At 34.7% G+C, this 16993-nt stretch overlaps 1 protein-coding gene across 3 annotated transcripts in view; it reads left to right on the forward strand.

Annotated features, from left to right (window-relative positions):
- Positions 1–16993, forward strand: part of ADAMTS6 (ADAM metallopeptidase with thrombospondin type 1 motif 6) — a 150265-nt gene that overhangs the window by 72631 nt on the left and 60641 nt on the right. For all 3 annotated transcript variants that reach the window (XM_075136489.1, XM_075136490.1, XM_075136488.1), the window contains one exon: positions 7896–8037. In XM_075136489.1, the coding sequence (XP_074992590.1) occupies positions 7896–8037 (142 nt within the window). The remainder of the gene's footprint in view (positions 1–7895; positions 8038–16993) is intronic.

Below are 16993 nucleotides of genomic sequence, written 5' to 3' on the forward strand. Positions count from 1 at the left end.
ACAAACTTTGTTTCTTTACTTTATATGTGTGCAGTGATCTTTCAGATTTTTAACTGCCAGTTAAAAACGTTTAGCTTGTGCCTCCTCTACTTCAATTTTTAAATTTATTTTATTATTTACTGGTAGCATCTCCATTATTCTTTTCCATTCCTGAGATTTAATTCACTGTTAAGTTTAATTTTGAGGTCTTGTGGGATGCCAGTGAAATTGTAGGTATATTAGCGTAAAGCCAGAATAGTACTCTGGTGAATCTGTTCCCATAGTTCTAATCTCTTCAGGTTTTTTGAGATACTCCTCTATCATTGCCAGTGTTTGCAACTCTAGTTGAATTACTGCCATCTGTGAATTTCATAAAAAAATCGTTACTGAAGATACTAAGTGATATTTGAGCTAGAGTAAAAAAATCTACACATAGCAGCTTCAATAACAAATTATCTTTTATGATATTTGAGCTGTATTTTTGTAACCTGGAATGTAGATGTTGCTTTTTTCAAAGCCATCTTGGATAAACATTATTTTATGCATTGCCATTATGAATAGATTTTCCAATTGTATAGGATACTGTGTTAAATAACATACTAAGAGCCAAAGATAACTTCTCCTTCATTAGTAATTTTGCAATCTATTTTTAAAAATGTCAGATTTCTCAAACATGATGTGTTCATTATAAATCCATGCTTCTTATTGTTTGTGGTTCTAATATCCTATAAATGGATTGATACTTTTTTTCTTAAAATAGTTGTTTTATTATTTCATAAAGTAGAACTGTAAAACTGTAGGGTTTTTCTCTAGTTGCTAGTTTTCTCCCCAACTTTTCATGTCATCTCCTCAATGACAGCAGGAAGATATTGAGATGGAGTTACACAGGTACCTGCAGGACAGCTCTCAGAAGTCTAGATCACTTATTTTTACCCATTCACACCTTTCCTTAAGGCAGAATAGCTTTAAGAGCAGATACTTTTCTGTTGCAGGTAATGATCAGTGAGCAAGAAGCAAAGAAAAACAGCAAGTTTCGTGTGGTAGCAATTCCCTGACTGCTCCTATAAGAGCAGAACAGTCTGCATCCAGACAGGAAAAATGATTTCATTTTTTTCTAATGCTTCTTCATAACTTAACAACAGATGAGGAAAAAATGCTGATTTAGAGCTTTAGAGGCAAAGCCTCAAGATGTTGTCATCAGTGTCTCCAGATGTTTATTCCAGATAGATGAGAATCTGCCGCCTTTCTTTGCATTTTTCCTGAAGAATGGTAAAACAGCTGGGACAGGACCCAGTAGGCTACAAACAAGGAAGACAAGTGTTTTTTTCTGTGCTGATTGAGTATGGCTAGTTTAGGATTCATTAGCTACGTCTAACAAGAAGGATAGAACACGATGGGATGAAATGCAGATACCCAAGCAGAAACCTGAGGCCGTGAGTCTGTTTGACATACGGCAACACCTTCTAGATTTACCGGCTTGGATCTGGATACAAGTTTGCGCAGGGCTGTCATGGCACCAGGATAATGCAGCTGGAATGAATCTTGTTAGAAGCTCATTATGTGTTTACAGTATTATATGGTAAGGTAGATGGTAAGGTAGATTAATATGGATTTACTAGTTTACCAACTTGGGTCACCACTTGCTACAGCAGTTTTGCATTGTGTGCCATTTTGTAGTGCAGATACCACATTGTCCTTTATCATCAGGCAGAAGCATTTTGAAACACAAGTCATCCTGGTGACACTCAACGTAGAGCCTCACCTTCATCCTTCTCTTCCTCTAGGCTTTCTTAGAATTACACCCAGAAACAAATTTTCCAGACTGAGGCTACTGAGGAATAGCCATTAAGTATCACTTGGAAGGTATCAATTCAGTCAGACACTGGTTGGGAAAGCAATTTATTTTGCGGGATGGCCGGATAGAGGATGAATATGGCTCAAAGGATGACAGTAAGACAAAGCAAAGCTATGTATTGCTAATAGATCTATCAAAACTCTCAAGAAGGATGGCCAGCCAGCACAGGCTCTGAAATGGCCAAAGAAAATATTTTTTTTCTGGGAAAACATTCCTTCTAGCACATAATAGCTGTTGTCTGTCAAACTTTATGTTAGAGTGAAAGGTTGACTGAATTCAGTTTATCAACTATTGCAATTCAGTTTATCAACTGAATTGTTAATAAGTGCTAACAATGGCTTTAAATTTCACTAACTTTTTATGGAATTAAATGCAGAAATACTCACTGAGCATTGAAGGGTTGGAGAGCAGTGTCAGAGAACAGTGATTCCTGTGAGAGGAGTAGAAACCCTTAATATCTGTTTATAGGAGAAGTGAACCAAGCCTAAAAATATTGTTTGTGACTGAAAACCAATTAGTATAAATTTCATTCCATGCAGCATGTGTGTATATATATATATAAAAAAATATATATAACATGCAAGTTTCATTATATCCAGCATATATTTATTCAGTGTGCCTACAGAGCCATGCAGATACCTAGATGTAAAGAAGAGAACTTTCTGCTTAGAATTCTTCATTCAGTTACTTTTATAAGTATATTACTTAATATTACTTTTGTAATAACAAAATCTGGGTGACTTCTGGAATTATAGTTTGTTAGTCTTGTCAGTATTAGATAGGAGAAGGTGTGAGAAGCCAGGTGGCCAACACTGTCTTTCAAAGGCAGGATTGTCTTTTGAAGATGAATGGAGAAGAACCAAGAGTCTTTAAACTACTTGAATATCACTGGAAATTCTTGGAGAGTCTCTAGGATTGCCATACAGCAGGATTTAGATCTGAGACTACACCTTTCTAACTCTGGAAAGGAGCCAAAATTACCTTCGTCCGAGCAAGCCCGTGTGGACAATATAAAAAATCATCCAATGTTTGGGCCCAGACATCATCTACCCAAGAATCTTGGACATATAAGTGGATATGCAAGACAAATATAGGATATGTCTATATATGCCTCATATGCTGTCTATGGCACATTGGCCAGTCCCCTGGTACTCCAGAAATCTAAATTAACTTTTAAAAAAAGTACAAGCCAAGACTAATTTTGAAAGATAAAGTCATATCAATCATACTAAAATTTCATATCTCTCTCTACATATCAATGGACAAAATTTACATTCAGTATTATCTGTTGACCTACACTTTGGATTATAATTTGCTTTTTTTTTCTTTAAAGGTTACTAGGTTTGGGTTTTTTTTTCCCCCAGCGAACAGGTAGTTGAATAAAAAGGATATGTCCCCAATTACTGTAGAATTCTGAAACTTTGAAAGTCTTATGTTTTGCTTGAAAGGCTACCCAGTTAAAAAAAAAAACAACAGTTTTTGTAATCATGGGCTGGCAATATGTTTTTGAGCCTTGACTTTGCAAGTATTACTCTTCGTCTACCTCTTGAGTTATTTAAATTTAAAGAAATTGTAAAGGGCAGAATCAGCAGCAGATTCCCATTAACTTATTTGTAGAATGTTTGATGAAAGAAATATAGAACAACAAATTGGCCCAATATTTTATAGCTTATCTCCCAAACTCTCAAGGCCAGATACCAACAGATTTTGATAGGTGGACCAACAGATTTTTTCTAATATGGCTGCTGGATAATTATTCAAATAAATGGAAGAATGCTTTGTAACATAGATCATGTTGTGGAAGAAAGTATACATTGAAGAAAGTATACATTAAAGAAATATCAAATTATCTACTACTAAACAAAAGAAAAATTGAGTATTATGAAAAGATTGTGCAAAATTAGAGACTCTTTGCTATGAAATAGATAATAAAACATAGAGCCAGCCCTGCATAAAAGATGGGAAAGAAGTAGAATTTATCATAAGAGTGAGTGGTAAATCCACATCAATATCTGAATTTCCCTAACATTCAAGAATGTTTTCATTTAGTAATCCTATCCTGGTTCATTTTAATTTTAAACATGCCACTCCAAATCATGCTTCCATTACTTTGGCCCTGCAAGAAATATTCTGCAAATATTTATGTTATTATCTGTAGACTCTTGAGCAATCCGCAGAGTTTATTAATTAATGTCAAGTTAAGCAGTTTTTGTAACCTGTACAGAAATATATCCTGTTTCTGTCTAAAAATCAGTTTTTACTCAGGAAAAGTATGTAATAAATATGAAGTAAGGATTCTGTTAGGAGCCAAATGTTATATATAGGCATGTAAATAATTCATGTTTTCATACGTATATGTATAAAAAGCACTGTGTTTATAGTTAATAAATTTTACTATTGCTTTTTTCCGTATTTTAATGGGTAATTTGTTAACAGAATTAAATAAAATATTATGTATACTATCCATATATTTATGTATATGATTGTTTAGCTGTAACAGATAATTACAAATATTTATAGTACATTTAATTTATGATTGTTAATCATAGCTTGCATTATAGTCTACATCATTATTATGAATGAGCCGGTTCTGTAACATTCAAAACCTATCTTCAGTGCCAGTGTTCTGGGATATTTTCTTCAACCATTGAAGGACTTGTGTTGTACTGTGTATGTTGCTGAGATATTTGAGAATAGATACTGTAATAGGAGCATAAACCCTGAAAGGTCTACATCTGTGGTTTTTGCTTTTTCTCTTTATGGGCCTTGGATACAACAGCGATGTCTGTACAGACGTGATGATCCTCAGTTTTGCGTTGTTCAGTCTGTAAAGATTCTAACATTGAATCAGCAACGCTGGTTGCTGTTATTTTGATCAAGCAGTTAGCAGTGATAGCATGTCTGAGATCTTAAGCTTTCAGAGAATGCTCTAGTATCCTTGATACTGTTCCAAAAAGAAGATTAGTTTGCTATCCTGTGATATTAAAACACAAAACAATGTTTAAATTATGTTGTGGAGTGTTTTACAAAGATCTCTTGAGAGAATACTGGAATACTGGGATGAAATGACATCAAGCTTAGCTATTTTATAATTTAAATGAGTCCCACTATGTCCCATAAAACCTCATGAAATTAACTTAAAATTAGGAAAATTGAGTGCTAGTAGTATCTTGTGGAGTAAATAGAATGTAAGGATGAGTTTGAGATCATCTTATTTCTATTGCAGACACTGAAGATTTATCCACTCCCTGTTCAGAAATGTAAATGGTCTGCAGGGATATCCTGTAGGTTTTTTGACTTTGTATATGCTTCCTATTTAAGATAAAACCACAAAGCACAAAAGCAATTGTGAGTAGAAATTTTCTAAAATTGCAGAGATGACGGTGTTTGGGCATTCTTTTCCTTCCCATTATCTTTTTTACATCTATACAAAGGGTATATTTCACTTTTGTAGGCCTGATTGATAATAACTATTAGATCTCTGTTTATAAAGTGCTCCGATACCGTTATTCTTCTTGCATCCTTTTGGTTCATTCCCCTAGATTTAGCAGATTTTTTTTTTCAAGTATCTGGGGTTTGCTTGGTGGAGCGAAGAGAAAAGGAGAAGAACAAGGACATAGACTCAAGAGTATTACATGATTCCTGAGTCCAATAGAAGTTGTTTGGAAGGGTTATATGGTCCTCAGCCTGTATTCATCCTTTGCACAGCATTGGTGAGACCTTTCATTACCAATGGAAAGTCCATGGTTTTGTTGATGTGTTTTATAACACGTGCTATTTCTTTTCCAAAATACTTCAATTCACACAATACAGTATCAGGTTCTCACACTAAGTTTGTAAAATGTGTCATTTGTTCAACTGCTTGAGAGAAATAATAGAACTGAAGCAGAAGGAAAAAGAGAAGTGTTCAGTCTGAGAGGTGGTGATGTAATGTAGCTAGTAAGTGAATGACTGCTTAGAAGTCATTTTCTTGCTTTTTTGCTACTACAACACTATTTCATTATGGTGAAAATCCTGTCATTAGAGCAGAAGAGGCATATTTTTGTATTTACTACAAGGATTTTAACTTATATTTCTGCAATTGTATGTCCTATAGAGTAGGAACGGACTTGACTTTACAAGTTTGGTGAATTTAAAGATTTAGATCTGACTCTGTAATCAAATCCCTGCAGGGGTACATATGCCTATGGAGACAGTCACCGAAGGTAATGAGGGTTTTTAAATGCTGTGCCCTTGCCTGTCTGTTTACAGGATCACAGTTTACTGACCAAACTCTGCACTATTGGTATCTATGGAAATGTTCCCCTCATATGCAGTACTAGCTCAAGCTGATGTCAAATGCTGAACTTTCCACTGCTTGTTTAAGCAAAGTTCCTATCTGCAGTTTGGTCCAGACAATGCAGAAAAATCAGATTGTATTTGCATTATTTTCATATTGGAATTATTAACATGTACTCCTCATACATGCAAAATACAACACTGAAATATTTCAAAAGAATGTAGGATAGTTTCCCAGCTTCTGCTATTAGAAAAGAAATATGCTTGCAATAATGAAAAGTGGAATAAAGGGGCAAGTACATTATTTTTTATGCCAGAACCACACAGGTGATATTTTAAAGGTAGATTTCAGCTGAGGGGTGTGTGTGTGTGTGCATGCACGCGCGCGCAGGTGAATCACACTAAATTCATTGGGATTAGTAACCGAATATCGTATTTTTTTCTGTACTTACCGGGTTATTGCCTTAGTTGTTGTTTGCCTTCTTCTGAAGTGGTTGGCAGTTGTTTGTTTCTTTGTTTTTCCAAAGGGTTTATTGTAGTATTTCAAAGAATTTAATAAAATATGGTTAAAAGGTGAACAAAAAATGTGTAGTTAAAGGAGGTTTTTTCTCTTTTTTTATCTGCAGATGAAAAGTGTAGAAAATTGGAGATCTCCAGAAAACAGTGTAGAACATTAACTTCTGAAATTATGTTCCTTTGGCAAGGTGCATGGAAAAGATTTGGGAAAAAAACATAAGTGCTGGCAAAATTTGTAGGAATGTCGGAAAAAAATTTAAAGTGTTGGCATAAGAATTCTTTAAAAATCCTCACTTAATCACATGTGAAATGAAAGTAAAAAAGCATCTGTCCTCTTTTATGCACACTGACTAAATAAAACTGACTAATTATATTTAGCAAAGTACAAAGTTTTCTAAACAGAACTCTGTCTGCATTTGGCTTTCTTCATTATTTATTCCACTACACTAAAATATTGTGGTTGAATATGGGCATATTTTGAAAAAAAAAAAACCACCAACCACCAAGCAAAACAGTGAATATAAAAGAAGAAAATATTTAAGTTTTCAGAGATGATGATCTTAGTTCTAACATAAAATTTTAAGACTAAAATTTATTAATACAATAGAAAAGATCTTGGATCCATACAAATTTTTTCACTCACCCTAGTATAGGTAAATTTGGAGATCCTGCAGAATTTTTACCACTGTAACTATTTTGTTGACTCAAATGGAAGAAAAGCATGCATGTTAAGGTCCTAATCCTATAAACATTTAGTCGTATTGGAATTTAAATGTGTTTTACTTTTATATAAACCAACTGAACTGCTCATATCTGTAAGATTGTACTTAGCTGTTTGAAGGATCAGAAGGGTCATTAAGAATTGTAAACTGATTTTTTTTTATTTGCTTAATTTGTTTATTTTCATTCTGTGACCAAATGTAGCTATTCTTCAGTGAAAACAAATAGGAATCTTAAAACAAAAATGAAAATCAGTCTTGTGTGGCTCAGAAATTATCACACTTTAAAAGATAATACATGAAATCTATTTCACAACCTAAAATAAGCATTTTTGTTAATAATAATGATGGAAGATGATTTTAATCTCTTAATTCCCTCTAATTATTTTTTCTTTTTACTATGGGTGTACCATCTTACTGTTTGTTTATTGCAATCATATTTGTTTCACACCCAGTGCTGTTAAAAGTAAGAACTAGATACGTGATATCATTACTGTGATTTACAGTCAGTAGAATTCCTAATTGATTTGGTCCTTTATGTTGAACAGTTCGGGCCGTGGTACTTGCCTTGATAATGAGCCTCCCAAGCGTGACTTTCTTTATCCAGCTGTGGCCCCAGGTCAGGTGTATGATGCTGATGAACAGTGTCGCTTCCAGTATGGAGCAACATCCCGCCAATGTAAATACGGGGTAAGAAGTCTTAATCCTTATGCTGAGTGTTCTGCTTAGTCATTTGTATATATTCCTTTATAACATAAATTTTTAGTTAGATGCAGTAGTGGGTTACAGATTTCCGATAGCATGTCTGGTGCCATCATACGTAAGCAAAGGGTACATTTTAATCCTTATGCTGCATCTTTTGCGTGAGTCATTTGTGTGTACTGTACACCAAAATGTGTGGGTAACAACGAGCTGGGGAAAGAATTCTTTAATTTTAGGAAAAAAAGGAGCCCAGAACAGTTGTAAAGAATTTTCTACTTTCTGCTCCTTGTAAAGAATTTTCTACTGAATTTACTACAGAATTTTCCCTGATTTCAGCTAAATGAAATCAGGTTTATGTTGTATTAATCTTGAAACATGAAATCTGTTGTGTTGGCTTTAACTTTTCAATTTAAAGCTACATTTTGAAATTACTTTTGTACTTGTATTAATTTGTCAGGTCTGGTTTTCTTTTCTCTCCACCCCCCCCCATCCTCCCCCTACATTGAGTTTATTGTTTCTCACATTGTTCAGATCTCTTTTTGGAAAGATGAATTACGGTTATGGGAACAGAGGAACATGAATCTCGATAGCTGAACAGAATACTGAATAGCTAAGCTTTGGCTGCAAGTAATAATTAAGGTAAATAAATTCACAGTAGAAATAAAAACCTCCACACTGAGGCCATTATGCACTAAATTTGTAAATACTTATTTAAAATCTTGCAGCCCAAAGTACGTAGTAAAAGGATGCATTCTGCTGTGCTTGTCGTTAAATAATCAGCAGAGACTAAATTAAATAAACCTTGAAAACATATCTAGTGGTTTAAAAGTAAATAGTTTTAATAGTATTTTAATTTTTAGATTATTCAAATAAAACAATGTAATCATTGAATTTATACTCTATTTACTTCTCTAAAGGCTAGCTACAAAGAAAGTCTATTTTTAATATCCTGGGGGTGATAAATACAATATTATTTTTGGGATGCCTCTTTGGCAGATCGCATTGTGCAAAGGATTTAAAAGCTGTGTGTAGCTGGCTGACTACCTCACTGGGTCTTCTACTCCTGATCCCTCACCAAACCTCTTTTAGCCTTCATTGTTCCTCTTTAAGTTCTTACTTCCCACCACTGTTCTTTAAGGGTCCTGTTTCCTGTCACTACATCTAAGTCATAGCTTTTTTCTTTTCTTTTTTCTTTTTTCTTCAAATTCTCATCACATGCACTCTTTTATTTTCAGACTAAGGAAATCTGCAGGTATTTAATCCATGATTTATAGCACAGCCTTTGGAGATAAACTACCTTTTAAATTAAACTGGGAAGTTAATAATGTGCAAAACTTGACTTTTCCACATGTATCTTATTTTTTTCAAACACTGTTGAACTATGTAATCATTGTTGTGATGATCACGCTGCACAGTATATTTTCTTTCATAAACCAGTTTCTAAACCACAAACAATTGGAAGTAATGAAGATGTGTAGGTAACCTTGGCTTTCTGCCTTCTGCTTTTTGTTTTAAAGTTTTTGTTGGGATTCCCTTATAGTTACAAAAAAGAGGTCGACACTCAATTGAGGCAATAGTTAAAAGAAGTTATGTCTTCATGTGACATTACCAATTCCTCTGAATTAATATAGTGTATTATGTTCCTCAGTGTGCCATCAATGTGAGCATAACTTATAAGTTTATTATTTTTAATAATAGGATTCAGACTGCATATAGTAATATAACAGGTTATTGTGGAAGTCTGGTAATACCCATTCTAAGAAATGATACGCATTTAAAACAGTGTCTACATTTAAAAATATTATCTGCCATGGCTGTAATGCTCTGAAAATGCAATCATGATGATTATGATTGTACGGATTTCAAGTGATAATTTTGAAGGGGAAAAAAAATGTCTTTGGAAGCTGCTAGTGTAGATGGAAAGTATCCACACAAGAAAGACATATTCATATATGAAAGAGTTTTTAGAACTGAGTAGTGGAACTAGATCTAAATACCAGGCAAAGCTAAGCCGAATACTCTGCTCAACTCTTTCATTATCAACAGTAAACAGTCAGTGCTTTGTATATTTCTATTTGATGTACTGTTCACATGAAGATGCCATTAGTAGTTCATTGATCTTATTCTAACAGACACGTGCAACTATGGATGGAAAAACATAGTAAAAATCCCTAATTAACAGTGGACCTAGTTCATATACTAACTTCTTTCTAGCACTTCTTTTGGCCCTTTTATTTGAAGTGCTGGGTAAAAAAGGGGTAGAGCAGGCTTTCCAACATGGGATTTAGCAACCCAGAAGGAAATAAATTCTAAACCAAAGGGAAATCTTAAACAAAATTGCTTGCCTTTTTCTCTTGCTCTGTTCTTTACTGATTTGTGATGGCAAGACATGACAAGAGAAACCGTCGAACTCTCAAATTAAAGGCCAAAAAATAACAAGTCTCCTTTAGGCTTTGATGTAGCTGTTGAGATAGTTGTTTTTAAAGTAACTTGGAAAATCTTCATGTTCTTTCTGCTTTGGAATTCTGTCATAACGTCTTACTAACCTTTAGAAAAATTACCTCTTTCAACCATCTAGCTTGAATGTTATTCTGTGTTCATTGCCTTGTCTCCCATATTTCCTCATCCATTCCCTCTGTATGTTTATTTTAAACTGTTTGTTGCTTTTGATCATAGATCATGTCCTAATCCTGCAAAGAATTTTGCACGTTTAAGTCCCTGAAGCCTTTCTCAGTGAGGAACTTGAACTTAAATACAGGGAGAGGTGTTTGAACGATTAAGGCATCAGAACTAAAGTACTAAAGGGGCTGCAAGTTTCTGTGTGTGTGTTTACTGACAAGGAACCAATCTGACCTTAAAAGGAGCTCTTTGGTAGTTGTTTTGATGCTATTGTAAGTACTAGACCTAATTAAATTATTTAGTCACTTATGGACAGAACTGTTCCAGCAAAAGCATTGTGGCTATTGGTGAGATTTCGCTGTATTTTCAGCCCATTAAGTCGGACAAGAATTCAAAGAGACACTTTAGCTCTTTGAGCTGAAAAAATAAAACTACCTGTTAACAAGTAGACAGTGATCCTTCTAATGTTACATGTGCATTGTTCTTTATACTATACTTTCCACCATTTCTGATGGTGGCAATTTTAGAGAATTTAAGTGAAGAAATAGATACTTTAAATAAAGAATTGAGAGGCAATGTCTCAAGCTACTTAAAATATTTCATTTTTAGGGTACACTTTCAGATTCAGGAGAACATTAAATTTATGACTTACAGTGAGCCAAATTATAGTGGTGGAAATTTCACCACATAATACAGACACATAGCTTTTTCCTAAAGGCAATACATGCTTTCAGGTATCTTACTGGATTCACTGCAGTGGGAGATTTTGAGGTTATTAGGAACAGTGCTAGTTCCTGTTTGTTTATGTAGCTAGTGGATATGCTACATCTTCTAGGGTGATGCAGTGTGAATTCTCTCCTGCTGATTGTCAAGTGTGTCTCAGTCCTTTGCTCTGTTTGCATGCGAGTTCCCCTGATAGTTCAGAACCTTTTTCAATCCTTTTGTTTAGGTAAGTGTAAGGAGAAATTTTTTTATTGACTCCTTACCTCCTTAACCTTTGAGCATCTGCCTAATAACAGTTGGCTGTTGGCTGCTTCTGGGTTAACTCAGGAAAGAGTTCCAGTCTTGATTCTGAATTTCTCTGTTTTATGAGTTTAAATAATACCTGGAATATGCCTGACTGTAACTTAAAGATTTTGTGGTTCAAAATAATGCTTTGCTTTAGAGCTGGTCCCCACATTTTTAGGACAGAGGCTAAAACCTCAGACATTTTAATAGTAGTTAATACTTTATGCATATGGTTGATATTGCTGTGGTGCATTTTATGATCTGTGAAGCTGTTGGCTGCTAGCAAGGGTTTCAGAGATAGTGCCTTACAATTCTTTAGTATATTTTTTTGCATTTTATGCTTTTCCACCATCATTGGTGTCAGTAAATACTTTGAGTAGGGGCAAAAGGGGAGAAACTTTCCTTTCCTTTGCATTCATGGCTTCACTGAAATCAGCAGGACCACTCTTTGTATTTCATACTAGCGTTTACATTACATCAGGTAATGTATTTTAGCTGTTGACAGGTAGCTCTCTTCTTTGTCAGGGTCTTATGTTTGCAATTAAGTTCTCCAGTTAGTTTGCCAACAAAAATAGCTTTAAACTCAAATACCAGTTTTTATTCACATTTTGTTAGTGCGTTTTGGATAACAGATAGAGTTCAAGCTATGAACTTAATGGCTTGTAAATGGGCAGAATGAGGATATATTCTCAGAATAAGGAGTCCTCCTGCTGCCTTCAATAGGTCCCTTGCGTTAGTTGTCTCGAGGAAGTTTTTAATGAGTTATGGGGAGTGGCCATAAAGTTAATTACTGTTAATGAAAGTTGTTGGGTAAAGTGTCGACTACAGAAATACAGGACATGCAGTTGTCATACCTTCACTGCTTCCTACTTTGCCACATGCCAATTCAGAGGCAGAATAGTTTAGCTGAATTAGTTAGTAATGACCAAAACAAAACAGCATTGGTCAGCTAACTTTCAAATCCAGGAGAGTAGACGAATTGCTATACACAACAGTTCTACAATATTTATTCAAGGGCAAAATAGCCTGAATTACAATTGACCCTTGTAATCAGGTGATCCCAACTTTAATGTTAGTGAAGTAAACTGTCACTTCTTTCATGAAACACTGATGTGATTTACTCCAGTTAAATACAGAGGGGTATTAAACTTGATGTAGGGTTTTAATAGGAAGGTGGAAGCAGATTCTGGAAGCTGTTTTTTCAGAAGGAAAGGCAGAGAAGCCACTGGTGTACCTTTGCACCAGAACTACCGGTTCCCTTTTGTTCCCTCACCGTTGATTCTATGACTAGGATTATGCATTCAGTTGAATCTGTACATAGCACTTAGTAACTCAGTGAAAAGTGACTTTTTTCCCTCAGCTTCATACATCATACCGTGGCTAAGTCGCTTTATACTTGGTGTTTGTTAGCAGAGCGTGAGTAGTTCGATCAGATGGACTTACATTACGTTGCTCACAAAGTGGTATTAAAAGTATGTGGAGGTGAAGAGAGGAATTGAAGATCCTAGTATTATACCTTTCCATTATTTTTTATTTCATAAAGTCGGGCCAGTAAAGTGCAAAACCTCTCATCACTATTGTACAGGCCTTTTGCGTTTAGAATGATTAAAGTTTTAAGCTTTTCTTGCGTAAGGACTTACAGAATCGTGCTGTAATTAAGAACGTTTGAAACACTTTCAGCTTTATTCTTTTTTTTTAAGATTAGGATGTGTATAGCCAAGGGAAATCCCAGTTGCTTTCCTCTTTCTGAATCCTAAAGTATTTTACATCCTTTTTGTATCTTTTTCTAACGAGTTCCCGTAGTCCTCTTTCTTCTTTCCTAGGACTACCTTGTCTCCAAACCCCTTCTCTCTCTTTCTCTCTTTCTCTCTTTCTCTCTTTCTCTCTTTCTCTCTTTCTCTCTTTCTCTCTTTCTTTCTTTCTCTCTTTCTCTTTTTCTCTCTTTCTCGTTCTCTCGTTCTCTCGTTCTCTCTTTCTCTCTTTCTCTCTTTCTCTTTTTTCCTCTTCTTTTTCTTCTGCTTCTGCTTCTGCTTCTCCTCTCTCTCTCTCTCTCTCTCTTTTTCTCTTGACACAGATGTAACATCAACATGCCTGGATCTTATGAAAGCTATTTAAAAAGTGCAAGGGGAAGCTAGTGATCAAAGCAGGAGGAGCGCATTAGATGACAGTAGAAGCAATAATGAGATTCCAGATACTGGGATGTGGTTTGAATAAAGATGGGATAGGTTGCATGGGTTTGAAAGGGAAGATGCTACTTGGAGGTGATTGACCTTGTGGGGCTTCTGTAGTTTCCATAAGGTTCACATAAGCACCCAATATTTAGGAAAGAATGCTTGTAACATAATACGAATGTATGACTTAAACTTCGGATTCTATTTCACATTGTTTCAGCATGTTGTGATTCATAACATGCTGCACCAGTTAATGAGCATTTGGTAGTGGAGCACTAAAATGGTAACTTTTGGGTGCTTATCTGAACTAAACTTTGAACTTTCTGAAGTTCACCCATAATTATAGTCTTCTAGTTCTAATTGTATTGCCAGCAGTATTTCAGCAGTGAGGCTGAAAATACTCTAGGTCGATGCTTTTCAGGTCTGAATTGTAAGTTACAATTCAAGCTGATTATTTTTGTGCTGTGTTTTAGCAAATGCTCATCAAGAGGTGCAGCATATTATAGATTAAACGTGCTGAAGTAACATAAAAGCCTAATTAACATTTTAAAATTTTAGGAACAAAAATTAAACTCCCAAATTATAATAGTTTAATATGCCTTGTGAATGTATTACCCATCTTATTTTTTTAATATTATGGGCCAAACTGCTAACTTTTTGTTGGAGGCTTTCATTAGTGTTGAAAATGTTAAGAACAGCACAGCAGTTTGATCTTTGCTCATATTACTGAGTTTTCATTGTGCTGTATTGTTATAATTTATGATGATTATGATATAGGATGCTTAGATGTTACATAATTTGAAATGCCTATATGTAACTCTGCATGACACAACAGAAGGAGGCTCCATCATTGATAACACTTAGGCAAAAGGAAGATAATTTGATTTGCTGTTTTTTTTCTCTAGATGGGTTCAGCTTTGTTTAATTTACTGCAAATACAAGCATCCGAATTCCAAACTGAAGTCATGGAGCCCTAAGATACACCGTTACAGGTTGTCATCTATCTTGTCTTGATCTTGTGAAAGGCCTCAGCTTCAGTTTATGTTCCCTGGATTTTTAAAACACTTTCCCTTGTTTGCTTTACAAATTAATGGCTATTAAATCCACACATTTGGAGTCTGACTTTGAGGTCGTTGATTAATTTTCACATTATGCTTCTTTCTCTTAATTTCAGTGAACTATTTGCACAAATTTAGTGTTGGCAAAAGATATATTAGCTTCATCCTGTGTCCGCCATTGAAGAAAAGGCTACCCTGAAGGGTGACCCTATGTTCGGGGGTGGGTGGGGGTGGGTGGGGGTGTGTGCAAGTGTGCGTGCATGTTAGTGTGTGAAAAAAGCAGAATACTTTCTACTAGTGATTTTGGGCCTGACCTTTCCAGGGCAGTTTCTCATATGTTTTTAAGGCTGGCTTATTAAAAACAATTGCTTAGAGATGTTACAGATAGGTTGCTGGTAGTAAGAAAATAGCTCAAGTCAATAACTATGAAACTAAGGTAGTACCAGGTATAGGGTTGAGCTGGAGAACAGAAAGCTTTATGCACCTTAGTCAGAATTTCTCTGTTAACTTTCCAAAATCAGCTGAAAATAAAGAAGACATTGCCATAATAGTACCTGGTATAATCCCATTTTCATTTAATGAAATAACAGCACAGATGGATTTTCCACTTCTTTTTAGTCATCTTATTTGTTTTCAAATGACTATTAATGTTATTTTTCATTTCATGTACAGGGTGATGGAGAATGTACTTCAGATTCTACTCTTTCTTTTAAATGCAAAAGAGCAGGGGAAAATAAACAACTTCTTAAATAAGTTTGGCTATATTTAAAAGAAATTACAAAAATACTTTAATTTCTTGGTTTTAATATAAATTATTTCTACAAATTGATACATTGTGTTATTTTAGTTAATAAATCCTCTGTGTTTCACGTAATTTTCCTTAAGGAAATATTCTATTGATTTTGCGATATTGTCTGTCTGTCTCAAACATTATTGGTTTCTCATTTAAGCAGAGATTTTTGCGCAAATATTAGTAGTATGATACAGCCCATAGTAATTTTACATTACTTCTGCTTTATCTTTAGGGATTTACTGAGGCAAACTCCTGCTGAGTTGTCTGAATAAGGACTACTGACTATGTCAGTAATATTATCTAGTTCTGATATAGTGCTTTTTATTCTATCTCCCAAAGCAATTCAGGAAAAAGGAAAATACTTTTCTTATTTTGTGGAGTAAGGAGGTGAGCTGACGTGCTTAGAATTATCCTGCAACAGATGAATGACTAAAATAGTTTTGGAGTGCTCTATCCATTAATTCACACAGTTCAGCTGATTATTTGTTTGGAATTAAAATGTCTGGGTGATGTTGGTACAGGGAATTTGGAGGAGTCTAGTGCCACGAAGAACCCTGAGTATACATAAAGAATCCTATCGGAAGGAAATTGTTAAATACTCTTCTTTGTGATAGGTTAGCCTGGCAATGAAATATATGTTTTAATTATTACTTCCCCTTATATATTAATATATAGATGGTATACTTGTGTAGGCATATCAAAACTGAAATTCTGCATGTAAACTCTGGAGCACAAACCAGAATTCTGGATTCAAATCACCCTGAAGTATAGATGTTTTCAAATTCCAGACTGTTATCCAGATCTGATTTTTTGCTTCTGTCTGTATCGGAATGGTTGAAATCTTTGTTTCTTAATGCAATTGAATTTTTAGAACATTCAAAACACTGAACATTGAACCAAATGTCACAAAGTCAGCACAGCTATTAATTTAAACATTTGAACTTGATAGATGCAAAATAAACACAAGGTCACAAGTAGAATTGTCACAGTCTGATACTTTTAATTACGATTTGACAATGTAAACCACACATGAAATATGAGCAAGTAAATTACACTAATTTTGCTCAACAAAATGAGCAAGTAAATTAAATGTAAAAGTAAATAAGGCAGGATTATGACAGGAGCACCTCATACTGTGTCTGAAAGGAACCAATTTTAGGTTTTCACTTTGAAATCCATACTGTATTGAAGTTTGGATTCATGTTGATTTAGTGTTGAATTTTAGCACCTTAATGGCTCTGAAATTTGTAATCTAGTTAGATTTTTCAAGAATCTTTGTGATCTTCTGTTCTTTC

This window comes from Calonectris borealis, chromosome Z (assembly GCF_964195595.1).
Source record: "Calonectris borealis chromosome Z, bCalBor7.hap1.2, whole genome shotgun sequence".
Classification (NCBI taxonomy): domain Eukaryota; kingdom Metazoa; phylum Chordata; class Aves; order Procellariiformes; family Procellariidae; genus Calonectris; species Calonectris borealis.